This window comes from Carassius gibelio, chromosome B15, assembly GCF_023724105.1.
Source record: "Carassius gibelio isolate Cgi1373 ecotype wild population from Czech Republic chromosome B15, carGib1.2-hapl.c, whole genome shotgun sequence".
Classification (NCBI taxonomy): Eukaryota; Metazoa; Chordata; class Actinopteri; order Cypriniformes; family Cyprinidae; genus Carassius; species Carassius gibelio.
This window is the reverse complement of record NC_068410.1, coordinates 12,669,146-12,683,469: the sequence shown is the minus strand read 5'-3', so window position 1 is coordinate 12,683,469 and position 14,324 is coordinate 12,669,146. Positions and strand designations below refer to the sequence as shown.

At 38.1% G+C, this 14,324-nt stretch overlaps 2 protein-coding genes across 4 annotated transcripts in view; both read left to right on the top strand.

Moving 5' to 3' along the window:
* The window catches only part of sez6b (seizure related 6 homolog b), a 161,344-nt gene extending 157,138 nt beyond the window's left edge, over positions 1-4,206 (top strand). The window contains exons 17-18 of one of the 2 annotated variants that reach the window (XR_008157150.1): positions 768-1,665; positions 1,828-4,206. Coding sequence is in view for 1 of the 2 variants with exons in the window: in XM_052576531.1 (XP_052432491.1) it covers positions 1,828-1,857 (30 nt within the window). In the remaining variant the exon portion in view is untranslated. The remainder of the gene's footprint in view (positions 1-767; positions 1,666-1,827) is intronic. The other variant, XM_052576531.1, reaches the window with a different exon arrangement.
* Positions 4,207-4,342: 136 nt separating this feature from the next.
* On the top strand, positions 4,343-13,049 carry phf12b (PHD finger protein 12b). Of its 2 annotated transcripts, XM_052576533.1 has the most exons (15): positions 4,343-5,066; positions 5,598-5,776; positions 7,106-7,178; positions 8,257-8,665; positions 8,749-8,869; positions 9,183-9,315; positions 9,547-9,711; positions 9,899-10,045; positions 10,147-10,690; positions 11,004-11,111; positions 11,223-11,381; positions 11,466-11,564; positions 11,636-11,718; positions 11,844-11,982; positions 12,065-13,049. In XM_052576533.1, the coding sequence occupies exons 1-15, from the start codon at positions 5,001-5,003 to the stop codon at positions 12,424-12,426; spliced, it is 2,787 nt and encodes a 928-aa protein (XP_052432493.1). In that variant the 5' UTR covers positions 4,343-5,000; the 3' UTR covers positions 12,427-13,049. The 2 variants fall into 2 exon arrangements, with proteins under 2 accessions (XP_052432493.1, XP_052432492.1); XM_052576532.1 differs by having other exon boundaries at positions 4,344-5,066; positions 11,223-11,564.
* The last annotated feature ends 1,275 nt before the right edge of the window (positions 13,050-14,324 follow it).

Below are 14,324 nucleotides of genomic sequence, written 5' to 3'. Positions count from 1 at the left end.
AATATACTGTTCAATAGTGACAAAAGAGAGAAAAGTGCAGTCTCATTTGTTTTTAGCTACAATACCATTCAAAAATTGGGGTTCAGTAAGATATTTTTTTAAGAACTTAATGCTTTTTTTCAGCAAGGATGCATTAAATTGATCAAAAGTGACCATAAAGACTTTTAAATTGTTGTAACAGACTTCTATTTCTCATAATTGATGTTCTTTTAAACTTACTATTCTTCAAAGAATCCTGCAAAAAATGTATCCCAGTCTTTTCAAAAATATTACTAAAGGGATAGTTCACCCAAAAATGAAAATTCTGTCATTAATTATTCGCCCTCATGTTGCTCCCAACCCATAAGATCGTTGTTCATCTTAAGAACACAAATTTAGATATTTTTGATGAAATCCCGGAGCTTTCTGAGAGCTTTAGAGAATTAGGAAAGCTTCTTTAGTACCAAAGCGGCATTCAAACAGAACAAATAAAACACAGTTGTAATTGCAATAATATTTCACAGTGTTAATGTTTATACTCTATTCTTAATAAATAAATGCAGTCTTTGTGAGCATAAGAGAATAGAAAAAAATCTTATACCAAATTTCTGCCATCTGGGATGGGAAAAATAAAGTCATACATGTTTGGAACGACATGAGAGTGAATAATATTTTTTTTTAGGTGAACTATCACTTTAATTCAGAATTTTCTTTTTTTACATAATTGAACTTGCTCAATCACTTACATTGGCACTTGCTTTTCTCTCTCACTATCTGCATCCCTGAAGAACAATGAGGTGAGATTTTGAAAGTCAATACTTTTACAATAATACATGCTCTTTTCCCCCAGCCTCCTGTGTCTAGCATGCACTACAGACTGCAGGTTATTCGCACCTCTTATGTGCTGTGCTAGTCTCCCTCCAGATCTCTCTCTCTCTCTCTCTCTCTCTCTCTCTGTGGTGTGGCAGTCATAACACAGTCCCAGCAGCTCACTCCCTGCATATACTAAACCGTTCGATAACAGTTTCTGGCCCCTAGGGCAAAGTCTGCTTTGACTGTACGTTAAGTGTGTGTGGCTGGACAGATGAGCGTCTGTGTGCTGTATGTGTTTGTGCATGTATGTGTGCCGCTTCTTCATGCACTAATGCCCTGAAGTGGTGTACTAGCAGTATGTGAAGATGATGCAAACAGAAGCATCTCTCGGGTGTGAAAAAAGACATGTCAAGTCTGGGTTTCCCAAAGAGTGCGATTACAAAAAGCATAGCTGATCAATATTACATTTTGGACATTTAATTTCTGGATTATAAAGGTTTGTTTTCATATGCATTATTGATTTATCATGCTGTTTATTTTTCATAAACGTCAGAAGGCTTTTAAATGCTCATTTAAAAATCTGCATTGTTTTTATTTGTGAAAACATCACAGTATCACTTCATAAATCATGCATAGTTTTCACAGCAAAGTAGCCTGATAGTTTTTTCCTGCAGACTTCCATTATGTTTCCATTGCTGATTATTATTTTTACGTTTTTTTTTTCATGCTTAAGTTGCATGGTATTTTTGATTTGTACAGAGACCTATGATTCAAAGCAGCCACCAGAGGTACTCTCTAGGATTCTGTTGTAAAGAAAGAGCCTGTAAGGAGAGTTGATCAATGGAATAGCATCACATGGACAAGGCTGAGAAGGTTTGAACCACTGGTGTAGGGCGTCTCCATCTTTAGCATCTCTATTTCATATTGTGTTTGCAGCTAGCATTGGTTTTGCTACCCCTCACAAAATGAAATTATGTATATATGCATATGTTAAATGGATTATATCTGACATGTTTTTGTTTGTTCGTTCTGCAGGATACGAGAGAATACGAAGTCTCCATTTAAGCTGGTTTTAGCATGGAGGACCGCAAGCCTTTCTCTGCCTTGTGGAAGATCTCTCAGTTCCTCTCACATCTTGTGTCGCCAACTCTGCTCTTAATCTCACCTACCTTCTCATCTTTTCTCATCTGCTGTAAATATCACCTTGCTTCTGAGGACTTCCGCAAGCGAAGTGTGTGGACAACATGATATTATTTTTGTAGAGCTTCAATACCCATGGCCTAGCAGAATTGCTTGTACAGTTTTTACCCGTAATTGAGCCAAATTAAGGAATAATAATAATAATAAAAAAGACTGATAATAGGGGAGTACATGTTATTTAGGTGATTGATGTCTCGCTAAACAGATTTTTTTCATTTATTTATTTTTAAGTGTCGCACTTTTGTACTCACAACCCCATTCTTCCCCCTCTCCAAGAAATTCACATGTAAAGTTACATTGTGAGATTTAAATAAATCACAAGCACAGGAAATAGTTGCACTTGTGAAATGATATAAATTCACACATAAAGTAATTGAACAAAATACAAATAAATTCACAATTACCTGTTAATTGGAAGAATAAGGCAGAAATGGGTTTCCATAGCAATGACATAAACTACCATTTAAAAGTTTGGACGTTTTTTTTCATGTTTTTAAAAGAAAAGTATTTTTGGAAAAAAATACATTAAAAATGAGGATATTGTAAAAATATTATTGTGTTTTCCATTTGAATAGATTAAGGTTGAATAGAACATTTAATTTATTCCTGTGATGGTAAAGATGAATTTTCAGCATCCATTACTCCAGTTTTCAGTGTCACATGATCCTTTAGAAATCATTCTAATGTGCTGATCAGATACTCAAGAAACTTTCTTTCTTATTATTATCAATGCTAAAAACAGTATGCTGCTCACATATTGTGGAAATCTTGATAATTGTTTTTCATGATTTTTTTATAAATAGAATGTTCAAAAGAACAGCATTTAGATCTCATTCTGATTTTACTTTTGAGCTGTTTAATGCATCTTTTCTGAATAAATATATTATTATTATTATTATTTTCTGACTTGACTTCAAACTTTTATTATATCTGGAGTTCTTATACGAATGAACTAGTCCCAAATATAATCATAACATTTTCCACCTGAACACCTTCATACAGGAAAAATAAATGTTCTTTAAAACAATTATGTTAAACTCAGCAACCATTGTACAATTAAACCTATGCATGGTTTACGTTTTTTATTATTATTATTTTAATTTCCCACAAAATGAAAATGAAATGTGTTATTACAACAGCTGTGATTATAAACCTTCAAATAAGATCTAGTTTCATGAAGTGTAGTATTTTGCATGAAAACTGGAACACCTTGTATCCAGTAATGTGAAGTGGGTCCCTGTTTCATTGGGGTGGACTCAAGCCTTTACGTTAACCTTACTTATGGCTTGCCTGTTTGTACAGTCAAAGAAAAGACTGCTGGGGAAGTAGTCTCTATCTGTTTTAAATTCAGCTTCGATTGATTTTGCCAGAAGTAAAAATCTATGTACAGAAAGTTCTTGTAAATCATCCCTCCTTCACTGATCAATTGGCTCTATTTTTTGGTTTCCGTTTATTTTTGTATGTTTTTGTATGGAACAAAATAACAACTGACTGTACTCTATCAGCAGGCACTCTTCATATATAAATATCTAAGAATGTACATAAAATTTGTATTAGATATGGCTTAAATGTATGTATATATATGGGGTTTATCTATTATAGAATAGATCTTTGTTTATCATTTCACAGTCTGTCTGTTAATATCAATTAAATGGATCATCTAAAACAATTATGTGCTTGGTCCCCATATGAATGTTGTCTGTATTGACTGAAATATTGTCATTTCAATGTAACTAGCAAAAGCTGCCAAAAACATCACAGTTGGTCACATGACAGACTTGCATCTTGAGTGTATGTTTCAATGTTTCACTGTCTCCAACTAAACAACCGAGTTTGGGAACCTAAGAAACAACATTTATTGGAAGTCAGAGCAACATCCATAACTCTGGTATAGTTACAGACGTTACATTCATATTAAATTATCCAAAGCAACTTATCAATGAGGAATACAGCATGAGCAGTTACTTAATAAGACAAGTGCTGCAACATTAAGTAGCCTATAGCAGTGTAGTTTGAGTTTATTTTTTATTTTTTTATGTATTTATTTTTGAGGGATTCAGAAAGGAAGGAATTTAGCCTAAAAGTTCCAAGGGACTTGGTTGTTTAGGATTATCATTGTCCAAAATGATATATTTCTACTTTGTTGCACTGTACTGTAATTATTTACCACAACACTGTCATAGCATATCTTCAATTAAAAATGATATTCCATCAGACTGTGCTGTTATTATTTGTTCTTCACAAACAGTTTCCTTTTGGAAAGGCTAATCTTTTTCGCTGTGCTTTAGAGAAAACGTGGCCTGCAGGCTTGGAGAGTTTATGTTGTTCTTTCAGACTAACGCTAGGGGGAGCCGTTCACCACTGCGTCTCAGTACGCATGCGCAGAATTCATTCCAAGCCCGCTGGAGTCGAGTCAGAGGAGGGTAACGCCAGCCAGTTAGCATAGCTACTAGCTATGGCTTTTCATAACAACACCTTTGCTCTTCACTGCTGTCATCTGAGCGCCATCCACGAGTTTTTCTGCACATGAGGACCTAACCGCCGACAATCAATCCAGCAGACGTAATTTGCGACAACGAGTGCTTTTTTTGTCAGTATGCGATGGGGACAGACAGCTGTGGATTTCTACACGCATCTTTGCAGGCGGCTGCTGCTGAAGCAGAGGATGCTGCTAGGCTAGCGAGCTAGGCCTTTACATCCCTCAGGAACCCTTCAATACCGCACCAGACAGCAACTCGCATTCAAAATAGGAACTATATTTGCACTTAAACGAGAGTTTGAGCGATTCTTCAGATCTCGGACATCTGGCGAGATCTGTGCTTTTGTTTGTTGATAGCTGCTAGCTGGCCGAACCTCGAGCAGCCAATCCGCTAACGTTATCTTGTTCGGTTATCGGCCCGTTTAATATTTCCAGACCGGCTTAAAGACAGCAGGTAAACCCGCCTGGGTTTGGTGAACGCGAGAGCTGCTGTCGTGTTGTGTGTTCATGCTATATTTTAGCAGTGTGAATGTGGGACAAAATGGAGACCCCGAAGATTCTGTACGATTTGGACACGTCTGGGGGCCTAATGGAGGTAAGCCTGTCTGCCCTTCAGCTGTGCCTCGAATCACTGTCTTGTGTGAGTTAAATATGCCTGTATTAATGATTAAATGAGTCATAATAAGAGCAAACTGCAGAATCTAAATTTGTCGTTTGTGGACATTTGCCTTGGGTAGTTTATGCTGGCCTGGTGCAGAAGTTGCCTGTCTGGAAAGTATAAACGAAGGCAAAATGTCTATATATATATATATATATATATAATGTATATGTGTATTCAGATAGATCTGATTTGACATGTAAAAAGGTTTAATGACCTTATAGTTGAATGCAGTGGTCCTTAAGGCTCCCCTGGACTGTACGATTTGGGGTCTCTCTAATGTCACCCTTAATTTCAATCCAGAGTCTGCATTGTGTGTGTGTCTCAGATTAGTATAATATCCCAAATGTGCAAGGATAGGGTTAGAAACACCAGTTGAATGTGTGAAGCAACTCTACATTGATGTCTGTCAGGAGATCTTGGTGCGACTACATGCGTGCTTAAAATATATTTGCCAATCTGTTCCAGCAAATTCAACAGCTGCTCGCACCTCCACGCTCCGAGGATGGAGAGAAGAGACGCAAACCAGAGAGGGAGACCAGAAGAGGGGGCCGAGCCACGAACCATGACACCTGCGATAGCTGCCGGGAGGGAGGAGACCTGCTCTGCTGTGATCACTGTCCCGCTGCTTTTCACCTGCAGTGCTGGTATGTTTGCAATGCGTTCTCATGTGTGGGTGTACTTAAGTCTGCTTATGCTGCTGATTTCTAAAGGCTACAGGCTTACATTTTCTTGTTGGTTGATGAGCATTAAGAGTGTGATATGTGGAAGTCTTGGAAACATTAAGTTGGTTCGTACCACATGCATTATTTCATAGCAAATGTATTTATGAACTTGCAGTTAGCGAATTGTAACAAAATATTTTAATGACATGCATTATCATACAAAAGTTTTTGAAATGTTTCTAATGCTCGCCAAGACTGCACTTATTTTGTCAGGAATAAGATCAAATCAGTAAAATTGTGATGTGTTATTGTAATATATTTTAGAATGCAATTTATTACTTTGGTAAAGCTGAAATGTCAGCAGCAGTGACTCCAGTCTTCAGAGTCAAAATATTCTTCAGAAATCACTCTAATATGCTGATTTGTTGCTCAAGAAGCATTTCTTATTGTCAGGGTTTTCATATAATTTTGTACTGTCACAGAAACTACAGTCAGTTTGACAGTTGTCCCATGTAGAAACTTAACACTAAAAAACTTAGCACACATAATCAATGTAAATTTTTATGATTGCTAAAGGTGCATTTTATTTTTGTGCACATCACCACTTCCTCATCCAACAAAAACATGCATAGAAATGGGCATTTAAAAAGTTTTTTATTCAATTTACTACTCAAAACTGACAGCCTATGCAGTGTAAAATATAAATGCACCTAAGAAAAAAAATCTTTACAGGATGTTTCTGTGTAGTTAACCCTCATTACTCTCATTCTGAAGCCACAGCAGTGTCTTAATAGTTTTATCATAAAGGCTTTGTTTGGATGGAATCACTCATGTCTAATTTGATGGCTGTTGAATGCAAACTCTGCTATAGTCCTATGCTTATCACTAAAGGAAAGTAAATGTATTGTTATTCAACAACTCTCCTGTCCTGAGGGGAGATTTGTTCGGATGTGCTTCACATAAAATTGATCCAGCCTTTCTCTTTGCTAATGTAATATAAAGCTGGACTATAATGCCTGCGTGCATGGCAAAGATGAAGAAAATAAAAAAAGATTTACATTTTTGTAGAATATCAGTAATGTTGCAACAAAAGATTGCAAAGCATCCTTGTGGTTCAGTCTGTTGTTTTAGCTTTGGTGAGACCTAGACGCTGATTGCAGCGTTGTGGTTTTCTTTGCATCTAGCACATGAATAAAACCTGTAAGCTTTAACTGTATGCAAGAATCTTTATTTCTGCTGAGAATTTAAATGTAAAATGTGTAAAAAGCATTGCTGTATTTTTTAAAGTAATAAACACTTGATTCTTCACAGTAATCCACCTTTGAGCAGAGAGATGCTGCCCCCTGGTGACTGGATGTGTCATCGCTGCAGTGTGCGCAAAAAGGTTGGTGAAGTATGGTATTTGCCATTGCTGTTTTGTATTTGGAAACTTTAAAAATTTAAATTAAAATTTCCAAAATCAACTTTTGGAAAATTAAAATTAGGCTGCGTTTCACTTACCCTCAAGGCATCCTAGGTGTATATGACTTTCTTCTTTTAGACTAATCCAATGGGAGTTATATAAAAAATGGTCTTAGATCTTTCAAACTCTATCATTGCAGTCAGCAGGTGTTGCAGTGCTTCAGTCCAAAAAAAGTGAAATAAAAAGTGACCCTTCCATTAAAAAAAAAAAAAAGTGTCTCACATGGCTCCGGGTGGTGAACAAAATCCTCCTGAAGTGAATCGATGTGTTTTTGTAAAAAAAAAAAAAAATATCAATTTTTAAAATGTAATAATCACTTTAATCTAGCTTGTGCAAAAAAACGCTTGGAGTTGCTACAGGAGGCCTTTGTTCACTTCCCGGAGCCGTGTGATGCACTTTTTATTTTATGGAAGGGCGCTTTTTATAAACAAAATAAAAACTGACTGCAATGATAGAGCTTGAAAGATTAAAGGAAAATTTTAATATAACTCCGACTGGATTCATCTGAAAGAAGAAAGTCATACACCTAGGATGCCTTGGGGGTGAGTAAAACGCAGCCTGATTTTCATTTTTGGGTCAACTAACCCTTTAAGCTGTCTAATGTTTATCTATTCAAATATAAAGGGGTAGTGCACACAAAAATGACAATTGTCAATGTATAACGAAATTAAAGAATAAATGCTTAATTTTGGTGAACTATTCCTTTTAATTTCCTGAAAAGAAACAAGATACATGCCTATTCCACAAAGGATACAACCCCAAAATGCATTGCTTTAAGCACAAAAAAAAGTTGAATAAAAAAAAAACTTGCTTGTCATTCAGTGTCTAAAAAATCAATAACATTTGTAAATAATGTATTCAGTCAACGTGTGTGCTATTATTTTTTTGTTATTAGAGTAAGAGATACTTTAATAATGCTTATTAAAATATCTTATCAGCATGTTAAACGGTTAGTTTTGGGAACAGAGCTGTGTGTAATTTTCTGGGGGGTTTTTTTTAGAAGCGTGAGCAGAAGGCAGAGCAGGTGAATGGGGCATTGGAGCGGCAGCTGTCCAAGCGGTCCTCCTCCCCTGCAGCGGAGCTGGAGCTGCGTCTGGACGGGCTGCCCTCTGCCGCATCAGGAGGCCTGAGACTCGCCGTCGCACAGGTCCGTCTTCTCGAGCGGCGCACGAGCAGCCGTCCAGGTACGCCCACTTCAAACGCGTCCACCGACACGCCTACACCGTCAGAACATAATGACGTGGATGAGGACCTGATGGACGTCGAAGAGGAAGTGCAGGGCTCTGAGTCTGAGAGCGCCACACCTCACCTGAAGAAACCTTTTCAGCTGCTGATCGCTGCAGCCATGGAGAGAAACCCCACGCAGTTTCAGCTGCCCAGTGAGCTTACGTGCACCACTTCACTGCCAGGTGAGGCTCGCCAACTCTGCCGTGGTTAAAGTGTGCTTTGTGTTTTTTTGTTATAGTTAAACTGTGTGTGTGTGTATCTACAGGCAGCAGTAAGCGCAGAAGGAAAGAGGAGGCAATAGGCAAGAATGTAAAGAGGCCACAACATGAGCTGGATCCCAGCGGGCTGGTCCCTCTGCCAGTGAAAGTGTGTTTTACCTGTGGCAAGTAAGAGTCCAGAAACATTAGACACTGACAGCATCATGTCAATTATTGGCTTATAAAGAGTATATATGCAGAGAAAATTTTTCCTATGAAATTTTAAAAATAGTGTTTGGTCTGTGGTAAATATAAATTGATGATACATGGGGAAATTATGCACACCTATACTGAAAAAGCTATGATTATATATATATATATATATATATATATATATATATATATATATATATATATATATATATATATAAACTGTCTATAATAGTATATAAATAATATTGTTGCACAGTGTATCAGTTTCCTCTCTCTTCTGGCTCCATAGGAGCTGCAGGGTGGCTCCTCTGATCCAGTGTGATTATTGTGCGCTCCTGTTCCACATGGACTGCCTGGACCCCCCTCTCACTGCCATGCCCACAGGGAGATGGATGTGTCCCAACCATGCAGAGCACATGGTGGTTAGTGTCTTGTCTCGGATCACTTGTTCATGTTAGGGATGTTTAACACCAAACATGTTATTATTGTGACATTAGTAATAAGAGTTGTCTCTCTCTATTGAGTTTGTGTGATATATGCCACTTTAGTAATAATTCAACCAGCTCATTTTGTCTTCCGATTGATTGTGCTTTTGTTACACTCTCATGATATTGTGGACTGTAAAATAAAAAAGTTTCTTATTTCCATTCTAGCTAAACCAAAATAACGTGACCCTCAGCACACGTTGCCAGCTGTTCGATCAGTTCCAGGACCGATTGTCCCAACATGCAGTCAAAGTGGACTTCCTGCGCTGGGTTCACCGCCAACATCACCCCAACCGCAGAGGTGTTCGCCACATCAAGAAAAAGACATTGAAGGTGGAGACTTATTGAGCAACATTATTATTTACATTATTCATTTGTTTTTCATTTGGTTTAAGATTACTCTGTGATTTTTCTGTAAAAAAAAAAAAAAAAAAACCTTATCCAGTGTTCAGATTATTGGGAAAAAATAACTTTGCAAACACAGCAGCTTTGAATTTTTGTTACTTGGATATGTTTGTAGGTCCCCAATGCCATCAAAAGTCACTACCAGAATCCCCCTTTGCTGGTGGATCAAGTGGGTCTTCGCAATGGACTGCTAGTCACAAACGGTTTTGCGGAACAAGAATGTTCTTCTCAACATTTACCCAGTGAAGGGGAGCAAGAGGAGGTAAATGCACTGTAGAAAGTGATTGTATAACAAATTAAACTGCTGTAAATGAGTGCAAAAGTATTTTGTATCATTCAGTGTTTTTGTTTGTTTTTTCACAGTGGCTTCATCATGTCATTGCACTTCAGTGCAGTATTATGAAACATTTATCTGCTAAGCAGATGTCATCCTCCCTCCGGGACTCGGAGCAGACTGACATGTCAGACGTGAAGATGCAGGAGTCTACAGAGATGCAGGACCTCAGCTCTCAGAATTCTGATTGCTTCCAGCCTAGAGGTACACAAGTTGGCCCCCAGGGGGCCCCTGTGCTGCCCTGTGCTGCAGCTGAACAGTCTGAAAGCAGCAGAGAAAGATCTTGTCAGGGTGATGCTGACAGTCCAGCTGAGAAGGGCATGGGAGTGAATGGGCCAGTAGTATGTGTCAGGCCCAACAGCCCCTCTAGACTACAAACTCCAGCACTCTCAGAGCCAGCCCTGCTCAATCATGTAGATGTAAAGATTGAGAGCAGCAGTCCCCTCAGCTCCTGTATGCAGAGAGATACTCCTTCATCTATCAGCCTTGCTTTGGACTCGCCTGCCCATCATCACAGCTCGGCTGTAGGGAACTCTTCAGTTCTGAACAGCAGCTTGTCATCTCAAACTAAAGGTATTTGATTCTACATCATACTTAATCTTCCTTCAGCTGTGATCTAAGGTTAAAAATCACAATCATCTTTGTTTCCCCACAGACAAATTGGTAATAACTATTTTAATATATATTGCACAGGAATTGACAAGTCTCTTATGCTCACTGATGCTGCATATATTTAATCCAAAACAAGTAATTTATAAAAAATAATAATTAAAAAGGTTACTCATCTATTTTATATTATAAAATAGGATTTATTTCTGAAATTAAATTTGAGTTTCAGTTGGTTTTTCGGTCAACAAAATGTAATATTTATGTCTTGTTTTTCCAGAGAACAAAGTAAGCGCAGAAGTAATGCCTGCTGGGAAAGGCTCGGTGCTCCCGTCCTCTATAGGCAGTTTATACAGCTACATTAAGAATGTGGTTCAAGGCGATGCAGGTAAGAGACGCACTTCAGCCAGACATGATTTTTAAATGAAACCATTCATTGTCCAGTAGAAATGATAATCTTGCGTTGGTTGTGAGCAATGGGATTCTCCCTGTGCTGTAGAAGTGGACATGAATGAGCTGGATGAGGAGTTTATCAGACTCCTGGCTTGGCAGAGGATCCAACAGCTTCTGTCTCCCAAATCACTTCAACCCTCAAACAAATGTGGGATTCCTCCAGCCGTCACTGCCTCTCTCTCAAAACCTTCCCCCCTCGCAGACGGTAACAAAACTCACCCATCACATCACATTGAGGCTGTGCTGTTGCCCCTCCAGTCACAATATAGCAAGCCTTTGCTTTTTGCAGCACAAAAAAGGGACGTACAAGCTCGAGCAGTACTGTGTCCTTTAACAGGAAAAGGGGCAGCTATCAACATGTGCTATAGGACTCTGTACATAGGAACAGGTAGGGTTTGCTACAACATTGCGTTTGCATTATTTTGAATCAGATTCAAAGAGATTTTTGCTTTGTTTCAGGTGCTGAAATGGATGTGTGCCTTACAAACTACGGTCATTGCAATTACGTTTCTGGGAAACATGCCTGCATCTTTTATGATGAAGTGAGTGTTATCCATAATTATTACGCTTCATTAAAGGCTCTTGGGAAGCTCATTTTGATTTAATTGTCCAGATTTAACACATCAAGGGAGATCAAAGCTTCTAAATGTAATTTAATCTCTTTTAGAACACGAAGCATTATGAGCTTCTGAACTACAGTGAGCATGGGACGACTGTAGATAACGTGCTTTACTCATGTGACTTCTCCGACAAACCAAACATCACTTCACCCAGCGGGCTTGCATCCAAAGTACAAAACAGCATCAGTGAGTACCGCCCATATTTTGTTTTTGTAATGCATGACATGAATTGTAGTAATGCATTATATCTGGTTTGGTAAATCCACAGGAGGTAACAAGTCAAGGATACCGCTTGTTGAGATGTGTGCGGAGACGGTGCTGATGCCCGCAGGTGGTGTGATGAGCAGCCAGGCACAAGGAGGACCCAAATCACCCTGCAACTGTAAAGCCAGCAGCTCCAGCCTTATTGGGGGCAGCGGAGCCGGCTGGGAGGGCACTGCATTGCTCCACCACAGCAGCTGCATCAAAGTGGGCTGCATGCAGTTCCTGTTCAGCATCACAGAGTTTGCTAACCAACCCAAAAAAGAGCAGATGTCCACCAGCATTAGCCAAGAAGAGACTGAAGCGGTTGACATACAGACTCCCAAACTCCACCAAATGCCAGTGCTACAGTCCAAGTCTGTATCATAACCCCTCCTCTCCTTTGAAAGTACAGTGAATGCAGTTTGGAATTGAGGAACTTTGATAAAATGGTTAATTCATTCATTTGTATGGAGGTATTTTGGGGGCTCGGTTTTATGGACCGTGTTTGCACATTACATTTCTATCATGTTTTTTTATGCAAAACCTTTTGACTGAGAAGCAGCCGTTCGATTTTTCCCTAAACCTCACTTGTCGACACCACACCCTGTATACTTTGTCAGTGCAAGGATTTTTATGTACTCCTTTGAACAGTATATTTACTCCAAAATATTTTATTTTGTTATAAAAATGGATTGTTCTTTTTCTGCAGTTTTTTGCACAATAGGTAACTACATGCAGAAATGCGTACATGTGCAAATACCTTTGTAGGATTTATTAGCAGAATCATTGAGCGTTCTGGTTTCTTCTGGAACTGTCCATTTCTTTGTAGTGTTAGAGCCTCTACAGCCTTAGTTGTGAAGTTCATTTGTGTATAAAGCTAGTTGTTCAACTAAAATTGTCCCTTTTGGTCATGTACATGTGACTGAAGTGTCATTTTGTCAGAAGAAGAAAAAAAAAGTCTGACATGTATGTCATTTACATTGTAAATATATAAAGATTTTTAAATAACAGACCATTTCGTGGTGTTTGTTTATAATTCAACTAGAAAAGAAATTGAGACTTTCATCTTCATGTTGGTTGAAATCTGTATGACTTTTGCCAAAACCGCCATTTTTTTTTTATATATCTTTTGTGTTACACACTAGAAAGTAAGCCATTAAGGATTGAAGTGGGAGTGAAAAAATTTACAGATTTTCATTTTTGTGATAGCTTTTATACCTTTGTTGAGTGATTACATTAACATGGATAAACGCTTGTTTTTTTATGTAATATTTGTATTTATTTATATATGAAATAGCTGTGGGTATAGCACTCCACAGCAGCTTGGGATTGGGATAAATCTATATTTTTGGACAATAATGTTGATCTAGGAACATGTCTTACTTGGCAAAATCAAGGTGACCGTTAGTTAATCACCTTGGTCACTTCCTCCTGACTAAAGTTAACCTGTTATTGGACCGATTGAATGTGCAACAAGCCGCATCGTCACCGTAACTTCATATTTGCGTGATTATGGTTACCTTGACTTTGACACTCTTCGCATTCACAAGGAGTTTGGAGTTGTGGATAGTCTTTTGGGAGTGTCTTCCGGATATATTCACACAGCAATCTGTAACGTGCTCTTCACACATGGGCTCGCAAAGAGGATACAAGGAACCCACGTGACCTGTTACAGCCTCCACCCAGGTCTGTGTCCCTTTAAATTGCCCCTATTTTGCCTTTTCGAATATAACCTTTCATGCAGCGGGTCATGTACCTGTATGTGAACATAAAATCTGCAAGTTGTGAAGCCTTTCCACTGCACGCGACATTCGTCATTCTTCGTCTGACTTCACGGGAGAAAAAAACACAGGTTTCTAAAAAATATTAAGCAGCACAACTGTTTCTATCACTGATAAATCAGCATATTAGAATTATTTCTGAATGATTTTGGACACTGAAAGAAGTGGAGTAATGATGCTGAAAATACTTCACCACAGGAATAAATTAGATTCTAATTCCAATAACAGAATAAATTAGATTCTAATTTATTATAAAATGTATATTAAAAAAGAAAAAAGTTATTTTACATCATAATAATTTTTCAAAATATTAAAAATTTTTCCTACATTTTGACCAAATAAATGCAGCCTTGATGAGCATAAGAAACTCCTCTAAAAAACATTTAAAAAAATCGTTCTGATCCCAAACTTTTGAATGGCAGGTTGTTGTTGTTTTTTTTGCACATATGATTTTTTCTGAAGCGATATTCGTACTTGCACACAGTATATGTTGCACTCACTGCA

What these genes read in the sequence shown, in the direction of transcription:
- phf12b (XM_052576532.1), top strand. Translation starts at nt 5,001, where the DNA reads ATGTGGGACAAAATGGAGACCCCGAAGATTCTGTACGATTTGGACACG. An exon ending in TGTGGTTCAAGGCGATGCAG is followed by an intron (nt 11,112 to 11,222) that starts GTAAGAGACGCA and finishes CCTGTGCTGTAG; the next exon opens with AAGTGGACATGAATGAGCTG. An exon ending in CCTGCATCTTTTATGATGAA is followed by an intron (nt 11,719 to 11,843) that starts GTGAGTGTTATC and finishes AATCTCTTTTAG; the next exon opens with AACACGAAGCATTATGAGCT.